We start from the raw sequence: 17,985 nt of genomic DNA on the forward strand, positions 1-17,985 counted from the left end.
GTAGTTAAGTATTTGTTAAGCTGTCTTACTTATTATACCACCAAGATTAATACACATTAATTCACATGGACGTATGTTACAATTAAGCGTACTGTTTTTCACTATACAATAACAGTGAGGGTCAAAATCCCAGACAAATTTAAACTTATACACATATACACATTTAGTCATGATGGTGTCTGTTGAGAGGCCATGCAGCACAGGTGAAAGAGTGAAAGGTCTTATAAAAGCAAGATCTGTCACTTTCTTTTTCTTGGACAGTGACTATGAGCCTACTGTTGGTGAAAACTGAGGACACCTTCACTTTGTTGTTTGCTGAATCAGAATCCAGTTTGTTCATCATCATTGTCCTCAAAGGCTTTGTTAATTTGTCCATCAAAGTTTGTATCGTAGGGGTTCTCCACTGTCTTTGCAGATTTCCTGTAACACATACAGAAACACAACACGTCTCACAGTCATGTAAGTGGTATAACATGCTCAAAATGAGTCTCGAGACCAAACTCACTTCTTGCGCTCTCTGACACCAGACACGACGAGGTAGATGCCCAGGAGCACCACAATTCCCATGACCACCCCAAACACCACAAGCCACACCTCCACGGGTTGCTCCACAGGAGGGGCCAGTGTTGCTGGGATACCCTCGAACTCCAGCGTCCTGTCATCCAATTTGAAGGCATCGTTGATTCGGCCTCGACATAACCTGGGATCGATATCGAAATGGGTTTATTATTGCTCACCCTTATTAAATGTCTCTAGGGAAAGGTCACACAGAGACAACAGCATCACTTATAACAGGAAGCAATTTAGCTCAAATCCTTATGTTAGAAATTATATGAAATCCTGACCAAGAGTGTACATATATAGTTGCATATATGTAATGTTCACAGTGACACTGTTAACATGCTGCTGTTAAACATTTGTAATGTTCAATATTTTCATTAAATCCATCCAGTAGATGTTGAGATGTTTCACTGGATAAGTGAAAATTCTTGCTGCAGAGCGGCACCAGAGGAAAAGTCAGGGCAACACCAAAGTCATTAGGATTCAACCAAAATCATTCAAGATAAATGTAATTAGCTTGGCTATCACAGTCTGTGAAACATTCAGGGTAAAACAAAACAAGTATGTTGCACTCCGTATTACAGGAATATACTGCCTGTGATCAGAATGCATTTGTGCGTTGAATGAAGCTTGTGCCTCACCGGATGGCGGCCTCCACATCATTCTTTGGTATATACATATAGGGACTTGATGGGTTGGTGACCACAATGTAGAAGGAGATTCTGGGAGTCTCCTTATAGGCGAGGACGTTCTCTGATCTGAAGACGCAAACAGAGAAATGCCCTCAAACAAATGTGGTAATTAAAAGACAGACAGAGGAAAACACAGCATAAAGTATCTTCGTAGTTTGAGGTTGATGCAGAGGATACTGACGTGAAAAGAAGGGTCTCGTTCTTTTGGCTGTAGTACTGCCTCAAAGCATACGCGATGTTGGCCTTAAACAGGTACAGCTCGTTGGCATTCCAGGAATACTGAAACACATTTTAGTTCATTAATATTTGCCATGACGTCAAACACTCTGCAGCTCACTTTAAAGCTGCAAAATGTTTTTCATTTCACATGTAATCAGATATAACACCTCTATTAGTGACTAGTAATACTCACAGCGTTGTCGCCCATGGCCGCCTTCAAACTTATTCTCACTTTAATAGCATATTCTGAATCTGTAATTAAATCACATCATTTAATTACAATATTGATAACATGATAACAATCAACATGATTTTACCATGTAATTATTTTACATGAAAATATTTCTACTTCCATGAAAATGTCCTCTGGGATGTTTTTTTAACTTCAGCACTGTGTTTGGTTTGGATTTAAACACTACATGAAGACATATTACTGTCAACTTAATTTCACTACTAAAATATTAGGAAAACTGATTGTTAATTTAGTGGTAATAATCTTTTGAACTCACATGGATCTACTGCTGTACTCCAGCCTACAGTCCTGCCGTGTTTGCTGTTCTCTGTCTTCAGCCAGTCATGAAGTTTTTGAAAATAATCCAACAGGGGACGGGCATCCATCCTAACGTCACCGGATATTGTATGCAAAGCCCTGGTCCAGGACTGGGACCTTCCCAGCTCTAACATATTCCTAGCAGAAAAATTCAAGATGATGATGATTAATTAATGCTGCATTTATACCTGTGTATAGCAGTGTAATATAATGTGCTATAGCAAAACATAAATCAGACATTATTTCCCTGTTGATTTCATGTGGGTACATTGTCTATTCACATAGAAAATGCAAAGGTCTATCACATGAATAATCAAAACAACTAAACAGATGTTAAGGGTCCAGGTCCAGTTGTTCATACCTCAGCTTTGTTCCTGCTGCGGTAGAACCAGTAATGTCACATGTAGACAAGGCATCTGTATGACCAGCTGCATCACAGAGTGCTTTTTGGAATTGAAACTGGTAGATGGTTCTTGTGAAGTACCTGTATTCACAACCAGTGACACACACACACACACACACACACACACACACACACACACACACACACACACACACACACACACACACACACACACACACACACACACACACACACACACACACACACACACACAACACACACACACACACACACACAGGTGATGTCTTATGACAGAACTGGGGCAAAACTGTTTTCAATACTGAAAGTTGCTCTAGTGCAGCAGTGGGCAAGATTTTACACATAACTGACCAGTGTGATAAAAAAAAAAAAAAAAAAAAAAACTAGAAAGCTAAATCAATGTGTTACTTTAAGAGAAAATGTGAAGATTTTTAATCTGTACTGGGATCTGAGTTCAGAAGTGCACAAGAAAGTTGCAAAAAAAAGTTCTGAAATGTTAAGGATTTAATGAATGTGGTTGAAGTGGTTCCGCCCAAAAAACTAAGATGTCTTTGTTCTTTCAACCTAATTTCTGAGTATGTGCCCCAAGTATTTAATATATCTCACTATATAAAAACAATTTTTATTTCCTTGAAGTTTTCACTTCCTTTAAGTACAGCTTTACAGGAGGAGTGTTACCTGATGAAAGAATAGTCTCCAGATACATGGAACAGAGCAGGCGGGTCACAGTAAGTCTCATCTCTCGGCACTGGCTCCACCACACCTACCAACTCCCTCCTGTTATGACAACAGAGAGTCAGCACTGATGCAGGCTGATGCTGTGCACACAGCCTCTGAGCAGCCACTGAGTTTACACAACATAAAACACTGCTATACTTGTCTGTAATATTTCCACTTTTCATGTCATCACCATATTTGATTACAGTGACATTAGATGTCAACAGGTATTTTATGTAATTTACCAGTGAATTTTCACAGACTGCAAAAAATAACTGGAATATATACAGACACTTCATGTTTGTCTCTGCTTACTTCATCTCCCACCAGCGCTCCATCCATTCATCCTTGGACATGTTCCCTGCAAACACCTGCCACCTCCATTCCTCCAGCATGTAGGTGAATGGCAGTGTGGCCACAATGGTGAGTGCCTGTTTCAGCAGGAAGTTGATCTCCGTGTCTGCAAGGCAAAATACACCGAACAGTTTATGAAATAGAAAGTGAAGAGGTCAGGAAACTGTCTCTCTCAGGAAACTCTGTCTCTCTGAAAAGATGCTAAAACAATTTTTACACAGGAATATTATTATTTTTGGGACATTTAAATTAGCCCACTGCATAACCCAGAAGTGAAGAAAGGTCATGTTTTGCTTGATTTTCTGGTTTCACTAAAATAAACCGGTGATTACAGGTGTGACAAATAGCCCTAACGGTGTTACGGCTATTTTTATCCTGCATGCCATTAAAGGGCAGCAACCAAAAGACAGATCCCTCTACACAACTACTCTAGTTCGTTCAGATTTCTATTTCACTTCAGATTTCACTCTTGAAGGTAATATCTGCCTCTTCTGGAGAACTGATATTTCTTCGGTTTGATAAATGTCAGTGTTAGCTACATCCATTAGTAGTACCATTATCATAAATAAAGTCAGCTGGCAGGAGATCCAGGCTCTGCAGGTGTTTGGGCGTTGCAGCGGAGAGGGACATGATTTCTCCAACAGCCTCGTGGAAACCCTCATTGGCTCCGTCCCTCAGGAGGTAGGACAAGTTGCGATAAGCCATCTGGTACTGATTGTGACCCATCTCATGGTGCACTGTTAGGAAGTCATCCATGTTGACCTTGGTGCACATTTTGATTCTGAAAATATCACAGAGGAGGTGTTGATGTCAGCAGTTAAATTGTGTGATACAGACATGGCATGATACCATATCAGATATACTGTACCACTAAAACAGCCAATAAAATGTTTCTGATGAGTCAGATATAACAACCACTAAAGCCCAAGTTCAGTAAAATGAATTAAGGAGACAGGTGAAGTGCCACAGTTTTTCACTCCACCTTACTGCCATTCAGTAATTTTAACCCAAAATGACACTTTAGGAGCCATAAAACCTCACTTTTACACCCGTAGGCCTTGTAGTTAGACAAAATTTTGTTATAGACACTCAAACCTTCAAAACAGGAAGTGCCGGGGCAACTTTATGGATTAATAATTGACAACATTAAGACTCTGGTTATCTTTATCAGTAGGAAAGAATGACTCAGTGATTAATTGTCACCATTGTTACAGCAAGTTCATATTTATGGTTCTCATGTACTGATTTACAATTAGATTACTTTTGTCAGCATAGCAAGATTGTACTTCATGCACATCTATGCATTCAGTGAAGTATTGACAGCCTACCTGAAGTCCTCTCTGTTTCCCATGTCCCAGGCCGTGGGGTGACAGACCACGTTGCGTCCATCCTCAGGCTTTACCAGCATGGAGTTATTCCAGAAGTTTTCAAACATCTCATACAGGCCCACAGACATGAAGAACTTCTCTGCTTCTTTGAAAAGTTGTAGCTCACTCCAACCCTGATATTCAAGTATACATTTGGTAGATGATTTCAGTTCCAACAGAGGATTTTAACATCTTTTTTGTTTCACTTCTGCATGCACTCTATTGCAAAACATGCTTTTAATGTCTTATATGTTTTTTGTTTCTTTCCTCTTGTTTAATATACAAACAGAATAACAGAATCAACTACATTGTGCTGTACCTTCTCCACCATAGTTTTGCTGACATCAATATCTGGTTTTGCAGGGTAGGGGACAGACAGAGGGTACAGGTTGGTCCAGAATCTTCCCCACATGTCACCTGAACAATCAACACCAAAGGTCATTATTTTTCACTCTAACTACTCTTAAGTAAACACTGAGAGGTTCTTATCTTTGTCAGATGTATGCAGTTGAAATCCTTTCAGAGGAGGACCTGAATGTATGAGTTTGAAAGCCAAACAAAGGACCAATTAGTCTCAGCCTAATATACATTACATCTGTTGTATTTCTTTTCCCTTTGTAACAGTGTTTGTCTTGTTACCTTTAAACAGCCAAAGGTTTTTACCAAATATTAAAAATATAAACAATTTACTACTTTAAAATGCTCATTTAACAAGCAGCTGTTTTTTCATTCCCTTCAATCAAACATAGGCAAAGTAGTAGTGATGAGACCTGGACAACAGAGGGAGACATACTTCAGTTCTGGCCTGGATCTTAGAACTTCTATGAACATTTGAATCCTTCTGCTCTAAAGCTGTATTTTTTTTTATTAATTGACATTAATTGACATTAATTTGACTCTTCTTGGAAGTCCTTCTAGCTACATGTTTTTGTAATTGCAGTGCTTAATGCACTGTAAGATCATTTTGTCATATAATTTATGACGATGTTATACTACTTTTGTACACGTGACTTAAGCTACAGATTTGCTGTTAAGTGCTGAACTTTGCTCCTCTGCTGCAAAACAGACTCTTTTTGTACAATTTTGCATTTTTGAAATTGTCTTGTTTTTGGTTTTTGTTCCTCAACATACCCAGCAGGTGGGCTGGCAGTGGTCCTTTTGAATCAATGTGTCCAGGGTAGACCTCCATAAGCCTGGCTCTCACATAGGCATGCAGCTCCTTGTATAATGGCAGGATCTGTGAAAAAAAAAAATTACTGTTTTTTGTTTTTGTTTTTTAACATTTTTTATCATTGTATTTATTCTGAACCTATGTCAAACATTTCAAAGTCTTTGGGTCTTTCCTTTAATCTAAGAGTTAATTTTTCCATAAGTAGTGAGATTGGAAGTCTTTTTAGCTGCTTGCTAAAAGATGGTACAACAACTGTATATTTGACTTTCAGATAAAAATAATATACCATCTTTTTCTTCTAAAACTTAAGTAAACATACAGTAGGAAATACTGCAAGTAAACATGACTTGGGGCACAAAGAAGATCAATATGAGAAACACAAACAAATCTGTGAATGCAAACAAATGTGTTTCCAATCTGCCTTTTTATTTCTTCTCCAAAATCATTAGTCCAACCGAGTTGTCTACTTTCTATGTTTTAGTGATAAAATGTCTTTTGTAAATATTTAAAGAAGTGAGTATTGAGAATTTGATGTTTTTGTTGTAATTCCTCAAATGTGAGGAGCTTGTCGTATAAACCCATTATCTTAGTAACCACAGAGACAAATCCACTGACATGGGTGGAGGTCAAACATACTTCTTTGTATATTGAACGGACGTCTTCCATCAGCTGATCTCTGGTGTACTTGTACTGAATGTCGTCCTCAATGGTCTCATAGTTATATCTCCAGTAAGCTCCATAGTCTTCAAAACCTGTATGTGTGTGTCAGAGAGAAACAGATCAAGAGAAAAAGAAAGTGTAAGACCTACACAATTCAGTTTACAAAGGTATTTTCTATATTTTTAGTTCATCATGTATGATCACTTAGCACTTTCAGCTATGTGCTTGTCCTTTGTCCTATCAGACAATATCTTCTAGAGTATTATCTTATATCTGTATAGTTTCTTCATGAAGTTATAGTCTGGGGTCAAAGTATTTCCACTGGATTTTATGGAAGGGTAGTAATTTTTTTTTTAAGATAAATTTAGTTTTCATCAAGAATTAATAAAAACACCAAGACTGAGATCATATACCATACTGTGGCTTCCCTATCATTTACACACTGAAAATATTATACATTCCCTTGATAGTACTCTAAAATATTACTACATGAAGTGGCATATTTCTCCTCTGAATGTATCACCGTTTAGTTTGGCAGCTTCATTCTTCAGATCCACATAATCTTCGTACAGAGGCCTCATCCTCTTCCCCACCTCCCTCCTCCAGCCCTCCCACACATGCAGACGCTCATAGTAGTTTCGGCTGTTGGACATCACATGCTCCAGGCCTGTAAACAGAGGATCCCACAAGTCAGTGACACTGATCCCAGATAAATGTCTAATGAAATGAAATCTCCTTTGCAAGGAGAAAATCTGCACTAAAACAAGAATGATAGTATTTTTTGTTAAAGTACTGTACTTAAGTAGAACTATATGGTACCTGTACTTTGTTTGTCAATGTTATGATAATTAAAATTTATATTTAACTACATTTCAGAGGGAAATGTTGCAGTTTTTACTCCACTACACTGATTCTTAAAGTACATTTTTCTACAAATACTTCTGTATTTTTACTTAAGTAAGATTTTGAAAGCATGAATGTTCTGTGTAATGGACACAACACATTGCTACTTGTACTTAAGTAAAAGGTCTCAGTACTTTTTCCATCCCTGTATGTTAGAGGTGTGTAAAAGTACCTACAGTATTTAACAATCTAAAAATACTCTGTTACCTAGACCTACAGAAGTAAATGTATCATCAGAAAAATGTGCTTGTGCTTTAAATGTCTTGTGAGTAGAAAGAAAGAAAAAATAAAGTTCTGCCACACAAATCTGTTTTCATTTTTTAGACTTTTCTGTATTCTTTGTTGTTTTAGTGAAATTTCAGAACAGTTATTTGAATGAAACCATGTGAAGTTCAAAAAGGGAATTCTCTCTTTGGTGGAACTGCAAATAGTCAAACATCTGAAATGTGACAAGGGGCCTTAACAAGGTCTGATTTTTTCATGAGCCAAAGACTGGAAAACATTTGTTTAATCATTTAGAATGCATTGCATTTTATAAGCTCATCACGTCGTATTTTAAAATATTAATCTGAAAAGCTGTCAGATGTAGTGGGATGAAAGGTACAATATTTCACTCTAAAAAGTAGCGGAGCAGACCACTAGAAACATGCAGGTGTGATTCTGTATTTAAACCTTTTTTTTTTTTGTCAGAGTCTAAAATTAAAAAACTGAATATTACAATTACACAATTCCCGCAAAGGATTACAGTATCTTGGTAAAACTGTTGTTCAAAAACTTTTATAAAACCCATTTTCCACTGACTATGTTAATTATAAACTGCTTTATCTAACTTTGGCTGACAGTAGCAGGCAGCCACGCTGCCATAACCGGTCCTTATTAACAGAGTGTACCTGGCTCCAAAGTCTGGCAGTTATGGGGATCGTCCATCAGACACACTGTTGCTGTGCTGTAGATTGTGCTCATCTCACTCATGACCTTACTCAGCTGCAAGTACATTTAAAAGAAAATGAAAGGATAACATGTTTAACTCAAAACTACTGTAGTCCAGAGAATGAAACTTGTGTCTCTGCACCTTTTACAGACAAGAAAGAAACATGTTTTAAGGCATAACCAAACACACATCTGTAACAGAATGACATTTAACATGGAGCAATTGTCTTACATGTTCAGCCTTATCCTGGGATAGAGCACCAGAGCCTTTGTCTTGCAGGGAGATGAGTTGTAATTTGATTTCTGGATCCTTGATCTGGTCGATGGGAAATTTCTGAGATTCTACTGACATCTGGGTGTAGAAATTGCCCCAAATTTGCCCCTGTTCTGACTGTATAGAATAAAAGCAGACACATCAAATTATGTACATCAATAACCTACACTACATCTGTTATTTCATTTAACCAAACTCCTAAGTGACCACATGATCAATATCAAAACAGGATGTTTTCCCAATGCTTACCAGTTTGTCTGAGTTCTCCTTTGTGATGTTGGTGTTGTAGGCCCATGATGCCAGCGAGTACTGGTACATACGCTCAGTGGCTTCATTGTCAAACCTCTGCAGAAACTCCTTCGCCTGGCTCTCCACATCTGACTGGGCAGAAACAGCGCAGGACACAGCCAGCAGCGTTACAAGAATCATTGCAGACATCTTGGCTGCTTCAGCTCCATCCACACACACAAACTAACTCTGAGAAGGAGGGACACTGTGCTCTGTTATACAGTTTCAATAACCTTCTGTGCTGCCTTGGCCTTTGGACAGTAGAGCCATAACTGAGGGTGTATCTGAGTTTTCATTTACAGATAGAACAGTGAACATCGCTGGGCTGTCTTCACAGAGGGGGAGTCTGTGTTATACTTTGATAGATTATCAGTCTGAAAATAGACACATAATCACTTTCGAAAGGTGTGCAGTTAGTATCATTAGTGTGTAGTGAGTGAATAAGCTCTTTTGATATGGTGTCTCTCTGTTGGCTATCACCCTGTGAACAGGAGAACACAAATCAAGATCTTCTGGCATAAAATTAAAAGCCTGATGTTATGAACAAAAAAACATGAAATAAATTGTTTTTTTTTTCATGTAAAATAATAAACTCTTTTAAATCTTTAATTTTTATTCCTTGTTTTATTCCATATTTTCAAAAGGTTCACTATATATAAAGTTATTATCGTAACTATAATTTATAGTAGTACTAAAAAATAATCTGAGCACCAAAGCTGTAAAAAGAAAAACTGAAGTGTTTCCTCATGTGCACTCAGGGTCCTTGTTTTTTCTAATGATTTTCTCTAAGCGTCGTTTCTTAAAGAAACATAACCTTTTGAGGAGAAAAGGGCAAAGGAACAGGAAACAATACAATTAGACTAGCCTCCGACCTTCTCGTCATGTGGAAGTGGATTTCTGAGCACCAGACAAAATGCAAGTCATGCACTGCAATGCTGATAAGAAATCAGCTATGAGGGCAAGGTTTATTATTTAGATTTATTACAAGCACCAAAAGATTACTTAATATTCTCTGTCTCTCTCTCTTTCTCTGCTACAAGTCAATCATTAATCTACTAAAACATCAGTGGAATAAAAACATAAAAAAGAATCAGAATTGTCTTTGTATTCACAGTAGCAACATAACATCAGTTCAGGAAACCTTTCAATGCTCTGGTCTCAACTTACCACTTTACTCCTTAGTGAAGTGGCATCGTTGTTTGGATGAAGGTTTGTTTTTAGAGGCATTTATCTATTTATTTGTGCTTATGGGGAGCAATCAAACTAATTGTTGTTTGTTGTTGTTGTTGTAATAATGTTTCAAAGTCAAAGTTGCAAATACACTCAGAGCACCTGTATTACATCCCTGGGAACATTAACTTGGTGAAACAGTGCCTTCCTGTGGAAACAGTTGGAATGATTTTGCTCATTAAAGGACATTTTGCCTTACTTAAGTACTACTTGAGTAAGTATACTTAGTTACTTTCCACCACTGCTGAGTTCACTTGACTTCTCTGTGTAGACACTTACATGTCATTTGGTGAATTCTCACACGACCAGGACACTGAAGAAAATTCCCCCCAGCAACACATTAACAACTTTATTAGATCTAAAATGTCTCATTCATAGAATTTAAAACACTGATTAACATGCCTCCTATTCCTAATAAATAATCTTATTTGAAGAATAACATTTGTGGAACATTTTACAATATGTAGCACACTTGTCTTCTCGGTGGCTCAGAATGAGGCCCATGATAGGTTACTGTCAATCTGCGCTGCCTCAAATTTGCTGCAACAGCAAGTTTACTACCGACATGTCTATATACAGACTGAGCCTAGAGGCTATAGGCTAATCACTGTGAATGAATGAGACAACAGCCAGGCTTAGCATTCTGGAAACTCACATTCAGCAAAAAAAAAAAAAAGTGTTCACTGGACACCGTTCAGCTACAGTATAGGCTCATTTTTACAGTCTGGCAACTTAGAGCCACAGTGTTTGACCATTCTCTTTTTTTAATCTGTTTTTATGCCAGAAAAAAAGGAGTAGATACCAGAGTATTGAAAACACTGGACTGTCTGTGTACTCACACTCTTTAGGACTGATCCATTCTTGAAACATTAATTACTTTGAGATGTTTATTGTGGCCAACAGCACCTGTTGTCATAGAGTTTGTCAGCTTGTTGGTATATATGTGGGTGTGGTGAAAATTTCTAAATGCAGAGTTTGTGGTTTGGAGTCAGTGTGTGTGTGCCAGTAAAGAAGGCCTGAGTCTCCAGGACCCATAAAGAATATTTGGGTTAAAAACTGATATTTAATTAAAGTCTCTAGAAAGATTGTGTTTACAGATCATACAGGGTAATTTAATCCCATAGACCTGAAACAGGCAATTTCATCAACTACCTGAAATTCTCAAGCTGAAGTTGTGTTTGGTGGTGTGCTTCTATGAAATTATATCCAAGTGCAGGACTGAACCTCCAATGGTCCATGGGTTGGCATAGCATGTGCAAAAGTCTGTTCATGAAAATGAAGAAAAAATTAACAATTTTCTTTTTAGATTTAGTCTCTTTGCCTCTGTGTTACCTTATCATCCACAACAGGATCAAATACAGAAGTCTGAACAAATTATCACCTGAAATGTTCCTCTGTCAGGGTGTCCTGACATGATGGAAAAAGTTGCCATTGTACAGGTTGATTTTCATGACTGCTCCCTGTCCACACATGTCCACATCTCCGGGTTTTAGCTCAGTCTGCTCTCTCATCCTCTCAGCCTGCACGCTGTTCAGGCCACAGAGACAAGCTGAAACAATCCACAGAAAAAAAAATACCACAATAAGATCGGAAAAGCAATGAGAGCTTTGAAAAATAAAAGTTTAAGCTGTGAAGGGAGGATATGAAACAATAGCCTATTTATGTATTTACATGTGAGCCATTTAGGGATATTCTGTATGTTGTTGGCTTATGTTGTGCCATCCACAATCCGTTTTGGAAACCTCTTTCCCATCAGTGTTTACAGTTTTAAATGACCCGTGTTCTTATTTTGAAAAATTTGAGCGGTGTTTCCTTTTCGTTCTGGCTGGTTTGACGCTGCACGGAGGCAACCCATGATCGCAGACTCAACACGCATCCTCTCACCACTGACCTGAGCTTAGCTGTGTCCTGCATGTGTGTGCATGTGTGTGCGTGTGTGAGCGGGAGTGTGAGTGATCCCCAGAAAGCAGCAGCAGGATGGAGGATCTCAAGGAGAATCTGGGAACTTTGGATTGACGCCCGGGGATAACGCGCGGTCGGCCTGAACCTCATCGGGTTTCTCGTGGATTTATATATTTGGATGTTGTCTGTTTCCCCCTTTTCCCTTTTTCTTCTAGGCAGTGGGAATTTACACTTGGCTTACAACTCCTATTATTTGTGGCGAGCAAAATGCCATTCGCCAAAAGGATTGTGGAGCCGCAGCTTCTGTGCAGGCACCAGATCCCCAACGATGAAGGTCTGCTTTTCGAGGACCTGTGTGCCATCAGTAACGTGGTTCTGTCCCGGACCTTGCGACAGCTGTCCGACCTGGCCCGGCACGCCTGCTCCTTATTTCAGGAGCTGGAAAACGACATCATTAGCACCAACCAGCGGGTCTGGGTCCTCCAGAACAAAATAGGCCAGATACAGCAGACTGCCAGTGCCCTAGACCCTAAAAAGGAGGCAGTGCGTAAGTAGACCACCCCAAGTGTATATGCCACCTCTCAAAAAAGAAATGACTTTATGCTTTACACCTGAGCAACGTGTGATTTTATTCATTCATGCCCTACATGTGTGCCGTCAAGCTTCGAAGGGCGCCCACCTCAAAATTATTTTTACCCAGATGCACGCACGCACGCCCGCCGTAGACGCGGCCGCGCTCTCATCCCCCATTGAAATGTGTCACACGGTTGCGTTTGCACATTGGACCATCCAGTAACATCGAGATGCATTTTCACAGAGCAGGATGTGTTGACTGCTCATTCATTTGGCGGTCCAGACTCGGATGTGTGCGCGTGTGTGTGAGAGTGTCCGTCGACGAAGGGGTGGGGGTGGTGGGGGGCGAGAGTCGGTGTGTGTGCTCACAGGCAGGCAGCGCGGAGCGGAGCGGAGGGGCGTGTGTTGCCGCTGCATTGGCTCAGCATCGCAGTCTCGTTACTGCGGGTAGCGCACACCTGAAGCATGTTCAGGCGGCGTTTTCGGGGGGGGTGCACGAAGGGCCGCCTCGTTCGTAGGGGGTGTGAATATATGAAGTTCGCGGTCGAGAATCTATTAAAAGGATTTTGAGATGTGTATGTGTGTGTGTGCGCGCGCGCGCGCGTGTGTTGGGGTTTTCACAGGCGACTCCCCGTGCGCCAAACCCACCCTTTCCACATGCAGCGGCACCAACACAGCATCAATAATGAATCCAGATGTCGGTGTTGCAGGGTAAATATGAACAAATCATGACAAGATATTTAGCTGTCGCTATAACTGCAGTGCATGCGACGGTGGTCGGATCATATAAAAATAAGCCTGATTGGCATGAATGAAAGACTCTGCAATTCTATGTAACAGCGCGTTCTGTACAGCAGCTACATATTATTTATGTCCTCCGCAGCCCCTTCGGCGTAAGGCTTTTGATTATAGGCGATCCATTTAGTGATTTTAGCCCAATTTTGTGCATCCTCACTGCTGTAAGTTTTCATGATCTGGGACAATCAAAGAAAAGATTTTTTGGGGCCTAAAGCTTCTGTAGGCTCATGAACTCCCTCTTTAGATTTACCTCCCCAACCCCCAAAACACACACACACACCAGAGCACATGTGTCAGTGAGGTGGGCCATGTTTTTTTATTTTACACAAAACAGTCTTACTGTATTACTCTGTTTACTTCTGCTTGCTTTGAATTTGGATGAATGGGGCTCTGATGTCGAAGAATATACAGTGTGAGGCCTCTTGGGATTAAATTGCGTGAGGCAGATTGTGTGCATTTTGTCCCACAGAGAGGGACATCCCTGACGTCCAAGTACAGGACAGCACTCCAAATGTCTCTTCACACTGCACACAAACATACAACAGTACCCTCACATCTCGCTATTCTAAAGTCCTTAAACCTGTTGGCATCTAAATCCAGAAACCTGTCTTTCTGTTACACCTTCTGTGCTCAGAAAACCCTGAAATACTGTTTTGTCGAGTGGACTGTGCTTCTATGTCCCTGCAGCCAGTCAAGACATACACAGCATGTATCACATAGCACACGCTTTTCCAAAGACGCAGCACTGTCAGAGTTTTCTGAATCTCAAATCTGAGAATGCCATAGTGGGCTCTTGGAATCAACTAAGACTCCTTTCAAGTGAGAGCTTTACTCTAGAACTGTGGTTCCCAACCTTTGAGTCAGTATCCCTACAAGGGCTCATGAGATAAATCTAATGTGGGACTTCACTTTGGTTTTGGGGAGAGTTTGAGCCCTCTGTAGGCCAATGTTCATACTTGGATGCCCACCAAAGTTTTGCTATTTTTATTCAGCTTTCAAAAGGGCCATTATCTTTCCTCTTTCTCTAAAATGGCAGCAATAACCCCGAGGAGCTGAATATCTCTGTATACACACAGAGAGAGATTCAATGTCAGTGACAGCGGAGTTTCCTCATATGACTGTGGAGTGTATCAAGATTCAAGGCAGCCAGTATGGTGCTAACTGGGATTGATCCTGAACATGATGGTAGGCAGTGTTCAGATGGTGTTCAGACAGTGTCTGTCACAGTCGTGGAAAACATTGTGTTGTGTGGAACATTTATCAAAACCTGGTGAAACAATCTGTACTAGCAGTCACGTCAGCAACAGCATTAGTAGCTATCCAATAACATATGGAATTAACTATCTAAAAGTCAATTACAGAACAACTTTGAGCTTGTTTGATGTTTCGTTTTAATTGATTGATTTGCCCGGTCTCTCCACTATGTCTTGAATGACACCGTAAATACAGTTATATATAAATTGTATTGCAGTGTCACTGTACAAAGAGATATTGAAGGTTCTCCCAATTAAAAGTTTTACTGCTACTTTAAAGGGAAATGATCATTCATATTATGAAACATGAAAACCAGTCTTAGCTCATCTACCAAGAAAAACTTTGGATCTAATAGTTGAGGGTCTACACAGGACACCTAAGTATTAGGTCATGTTTTTCAGTCATCCATCTCACATATAATGGCTTGGGTGTCACTCGTGCTGCCTGCATGTAAATGTGGCCCTTCAAGTTTATTTTCTTCTGTTTTACATACAGAACCACAGCAACTGTGTATTGGGCTCTGTTCTGTGAGGGGTCAGACAATCATACAATTGGATCACATATCACAAAATTAAATCAAATCACGTTTTCTTATCTGGGTTTGTTTTGGGGGATGAAGGAAGAGAACATTTGGCATTGCTTAAAAAGATGACACTGCCAATTAATCAGCTATCAAAATTGTTTCAGTTTAGCTTCCTTTCAGTTGATTGGCTAACTAATTGTTACAGCTCTTCTTTAGGACTATGCATAACTGCGCTGTACATGTACATGTACAGGTGTATGCTTTTCTTTCTTTTTTTTTTTTTTTTTTTTTACACAGTCTATGGCTGTATCACTGTGCCACCACTACTTTTTGCCATTCAAACAGGTCTGAGAACAAAGAGTTAGGAGTTAAGATGGAGGTGTTTGACATACCATGAAGATTCAAAGAGAAAGTGTCATAAAAACTGACCATTGCTTTCTGTTAGAAGTTGCACCTGACAACACTGAAAAGACTACAGCAGACAGCTGACTCCTTTTTTAATCAGCCACACTATAATAAGACTGTAAATAGACAGCATTAATACAACAAACACCTAAATATCTACTGCTGAATTAGTATCCAAACTCAAGGAAAATGGGTTGTGCAGTGCACCCCTGAAGGAATTGGCAATGTGGATTATTTGGTTTTCACCTTGTATATAAGCAGATGTATGAATTTTGCCTTAAGTGAAAGCATCAGTCTGAGAAATGTGAAGAAAAGCGCTGATTTTAAAGGTCATTCTTAAAAACGTGTGAGTCCTTTATGCCCACAACAACTAAAAAAAAAGTAGCTTATACATTAAGCTTAGACTTGGAGGCATGCTTAAGTAACAGAGACTGCACTGAGAGGAAGACTGGAGTTGTAGCAGAAATGCCCGATCTTTAAAGATCCACCAATCAATACGTTTAGCATAAACAATGAATTGAATGACTGTGTGTAATGTGAGAACGGTTGTTCGCGGCTCGCATAAACCCAAAGAGAATTATGAGCCAACTATGCACCTTTTTAGCCTCTTATGGCTCACTGTTTTGATTATACTGTCCAAAAAATTACTGCATGGTTCAGTCTCATCACTCCCTTTTCCAGCAGCAGTAGCAGTAGCAGCAGTGTAAAGCTCTGACAAACCCCCTGCGTGTACTACCTGCCCAGCACCAAACTGCAACCTAAGCTGTTGGCCAAGAACTAAAAATCTAATGGTAACTAATAAAAAAAAATTCAAAAGATATCCAGCATTGACACTAACACAATCCAGTGAAAATTAAATTATCAATGATCCATTACAACTATGTAGCACAATAAAATAAATAGAAAATGTAATCATAATTTCCCAGATGTAACTACAAGGTTTGCAACTGGGTTAACGAACTTGGAACAGCACGTGAATACTCTTAAGTCAGACTAACAGACTAAGTCAGAAGGTTTTCTTGGCATTATTCACTTTTATTATTTTGGCTTGTTATTCAGTGTTATTATATCAGTAAATTTTGTTGTGTATATTAGGCTACAATGAATTACTTATGTGTAAAATTCTGATAACTATTCACTGTAGGGTGACAGCTTTGTGTGCAGGATCAGAATCAGTAGCAATCCACAGCATACACTCTCGGCACTGAGCACACACACACACACAAGGTAGAAGGGATTTTAATGTGAAAATATTGGTCTGTAGCAAATATATTGTACTGCTCTGGCAACACTGGTTTCTTCCTGGTATGCCATTAAAGCAAATTTGACTTTGAATTTGAATTTGAGAGAGTTTGGCCTGTGGCGGCAGGGGACTTGCTCTTGCTCACTAGTCTGCATAGTAACAGGAGAGAGAGGGAGGCCTGCTTTAACCTTTCAGCTGAGTCAATCTCTTTCTCTCTCTCTCTCTCTCTCTCTTACTGGTCATACATTTTTCTTACTATCATTTGTATTACAACTAGCATCAGCTCTGGAGCATCAGCTCTGGAGCATCAGCTCTGTTGTTGAAACTGTTTGTTATGGACAAAATGAAGAAGAGAAACAGAGAGAGTGACTGAGAGCTGACAGTACAGTGTGTGATTCTCAGTGGTCTGGAAGTAAATGTGTTTTTTTTTTTTTTCCTCATTTTCTCACTCACAAACACAAAAACTACAGTAAAAGGAGAACTAGAGACATATTTACCAACTTCATTCTGTGCTACTGGCCAAAAGGCTTAATCTGTTCCGTGTGTGTGTGTGTGTTTTTTTTTTTTGTGTGTGTGTGTGTGTGTGTGGTTCAGAGATCTGATTTCAACCACACAAGGCAGGTTAGGATACACAGGAACATCTTGTTTGTCTCACACTTCAGCACAGACACGCACACAAGCACACACACACATCTCACACTAAGAGCAGCAGTTCAGATGTTTTCAGAATCCAATATGCGTGATGATTTATGCGCTCTTGTTTCTCTCGCACAGCTTCTTCGATGTCTCTGTCTCTGCCTCCATCTGTCCTTCTGTCCGTCTTTGCATATTTGTGTCCATTCTCCTCCTCCTCCCCATCTATACCTCTTCCCTCACTGCCCTACTTTCCCCATCATCATCAGCATGGAGAGACTTCTGCCTCTTGACAGCATATTTAATGTTTAATGCACTTTGATTTCCACCCAGACACTTACAAGCCTGAGAGGAGA

General features: G+C 39.6%; 2 protein-coding genes across 2 annotated transcripts in view; one reads left to right on the forward strand and one right to left on the reverse strand.

Moving 5' to 3' along the window:
• Positions 1 to 187: 187 nt before the first annotated feature.
• Positions 188 to 9,218, reverse strand: ace2 (angiotensin I converting enzyme 2). The gene is made up of 18 exons (XM_041039394.1): positions 9,030 to 9,218; positions 8,739 to 8,897; positions 8,467 to 8,560; positions 7,197 to 7,340; positions 6,650 to 6,765; positions 5,974 to 6,079; positions 5,162 to 5,259; positions 4,804 to 4,976; positions 4,030 to 4,256; positions 3,437 to 3,581; positions 3,083 to 3,181; positions 2,384 to 2,506; positions 1,982 to 2,160; positions 1,666 to 1,724; positions 1,435 to 1,532; positions 1,203 to 1,319; positions 506 to 700; positions 188 to 420 (listed from the first exon to the last, which is right to left on the reverse strand). The coding sequence occupies exons 1-18, from the start codon at positions 9,216 to 9,218 to the stop codon at positions 321 to 323; spliced, it is 2,421 nt and encodes an 806-aa protein (XP_040895328.1). The 3' UTR covers positions 188 to 320.
• A 3,249-nt stretch (positions 9,219 to 12,467) lies between these two features.
• Positions 12,468 to 17,985, forward strand: part of nhsb (Nance-Horan syndrome b (congenital cataracts and dental anomalies)) — a 43,017-nt gene continuing 37,499 nt past the window's right edge. Inside the window, exon 1 of the mRNA XM_041039213.1 lies at positions 12,468 to 12,747. Within this exon, the coding sequence (XP_040895147.1) occupies positions 12,468 to 12,747 (280 nt within the window). The remainder of the gene's footprint in view (positions 12,748 to 17,985) is intronic.

The sequence above is a fragment of the Toxotes jaculatrix genome, chromosome 1, assembly GCF_017976425.1.
Source record: "Toxotes jaculatrix isolate fToxJac2 chromosome 1, fToxJac2.pri, whole genome shotgun sequence".
NCBI classification, from domain to species: domain Eukaryota; kingdom Metazoa; phylum Chordata; class Actinopteri; family Toxotidae; genus Toxotes; species Toxotes jaculatrix.

Bases quoted from the DNA above. Each gene is read 5' to 3' on its own strand.
- ace2 (XM_041039394.1), bottom strand. From the start codon at position 9,218: ATGTCTGCAATGATTCTTGTAACGCTGCTGGCTGTGTCCTGCGCTGTT. The intron at 3,582-4,029 runs GTACTACTAATG...TTTGCCTTGCAG, and splicing joins TGACTTTATTTATGATAATG to ACACGGAGATCAACTTCCTG. The intron at 1,533-1,665 runs GTGAGTATTACT...AATGTGTTTCAG, and splicing joins CGGCCATGGGCGACAACGCT to TATTCCTGGAATGCCAACGA.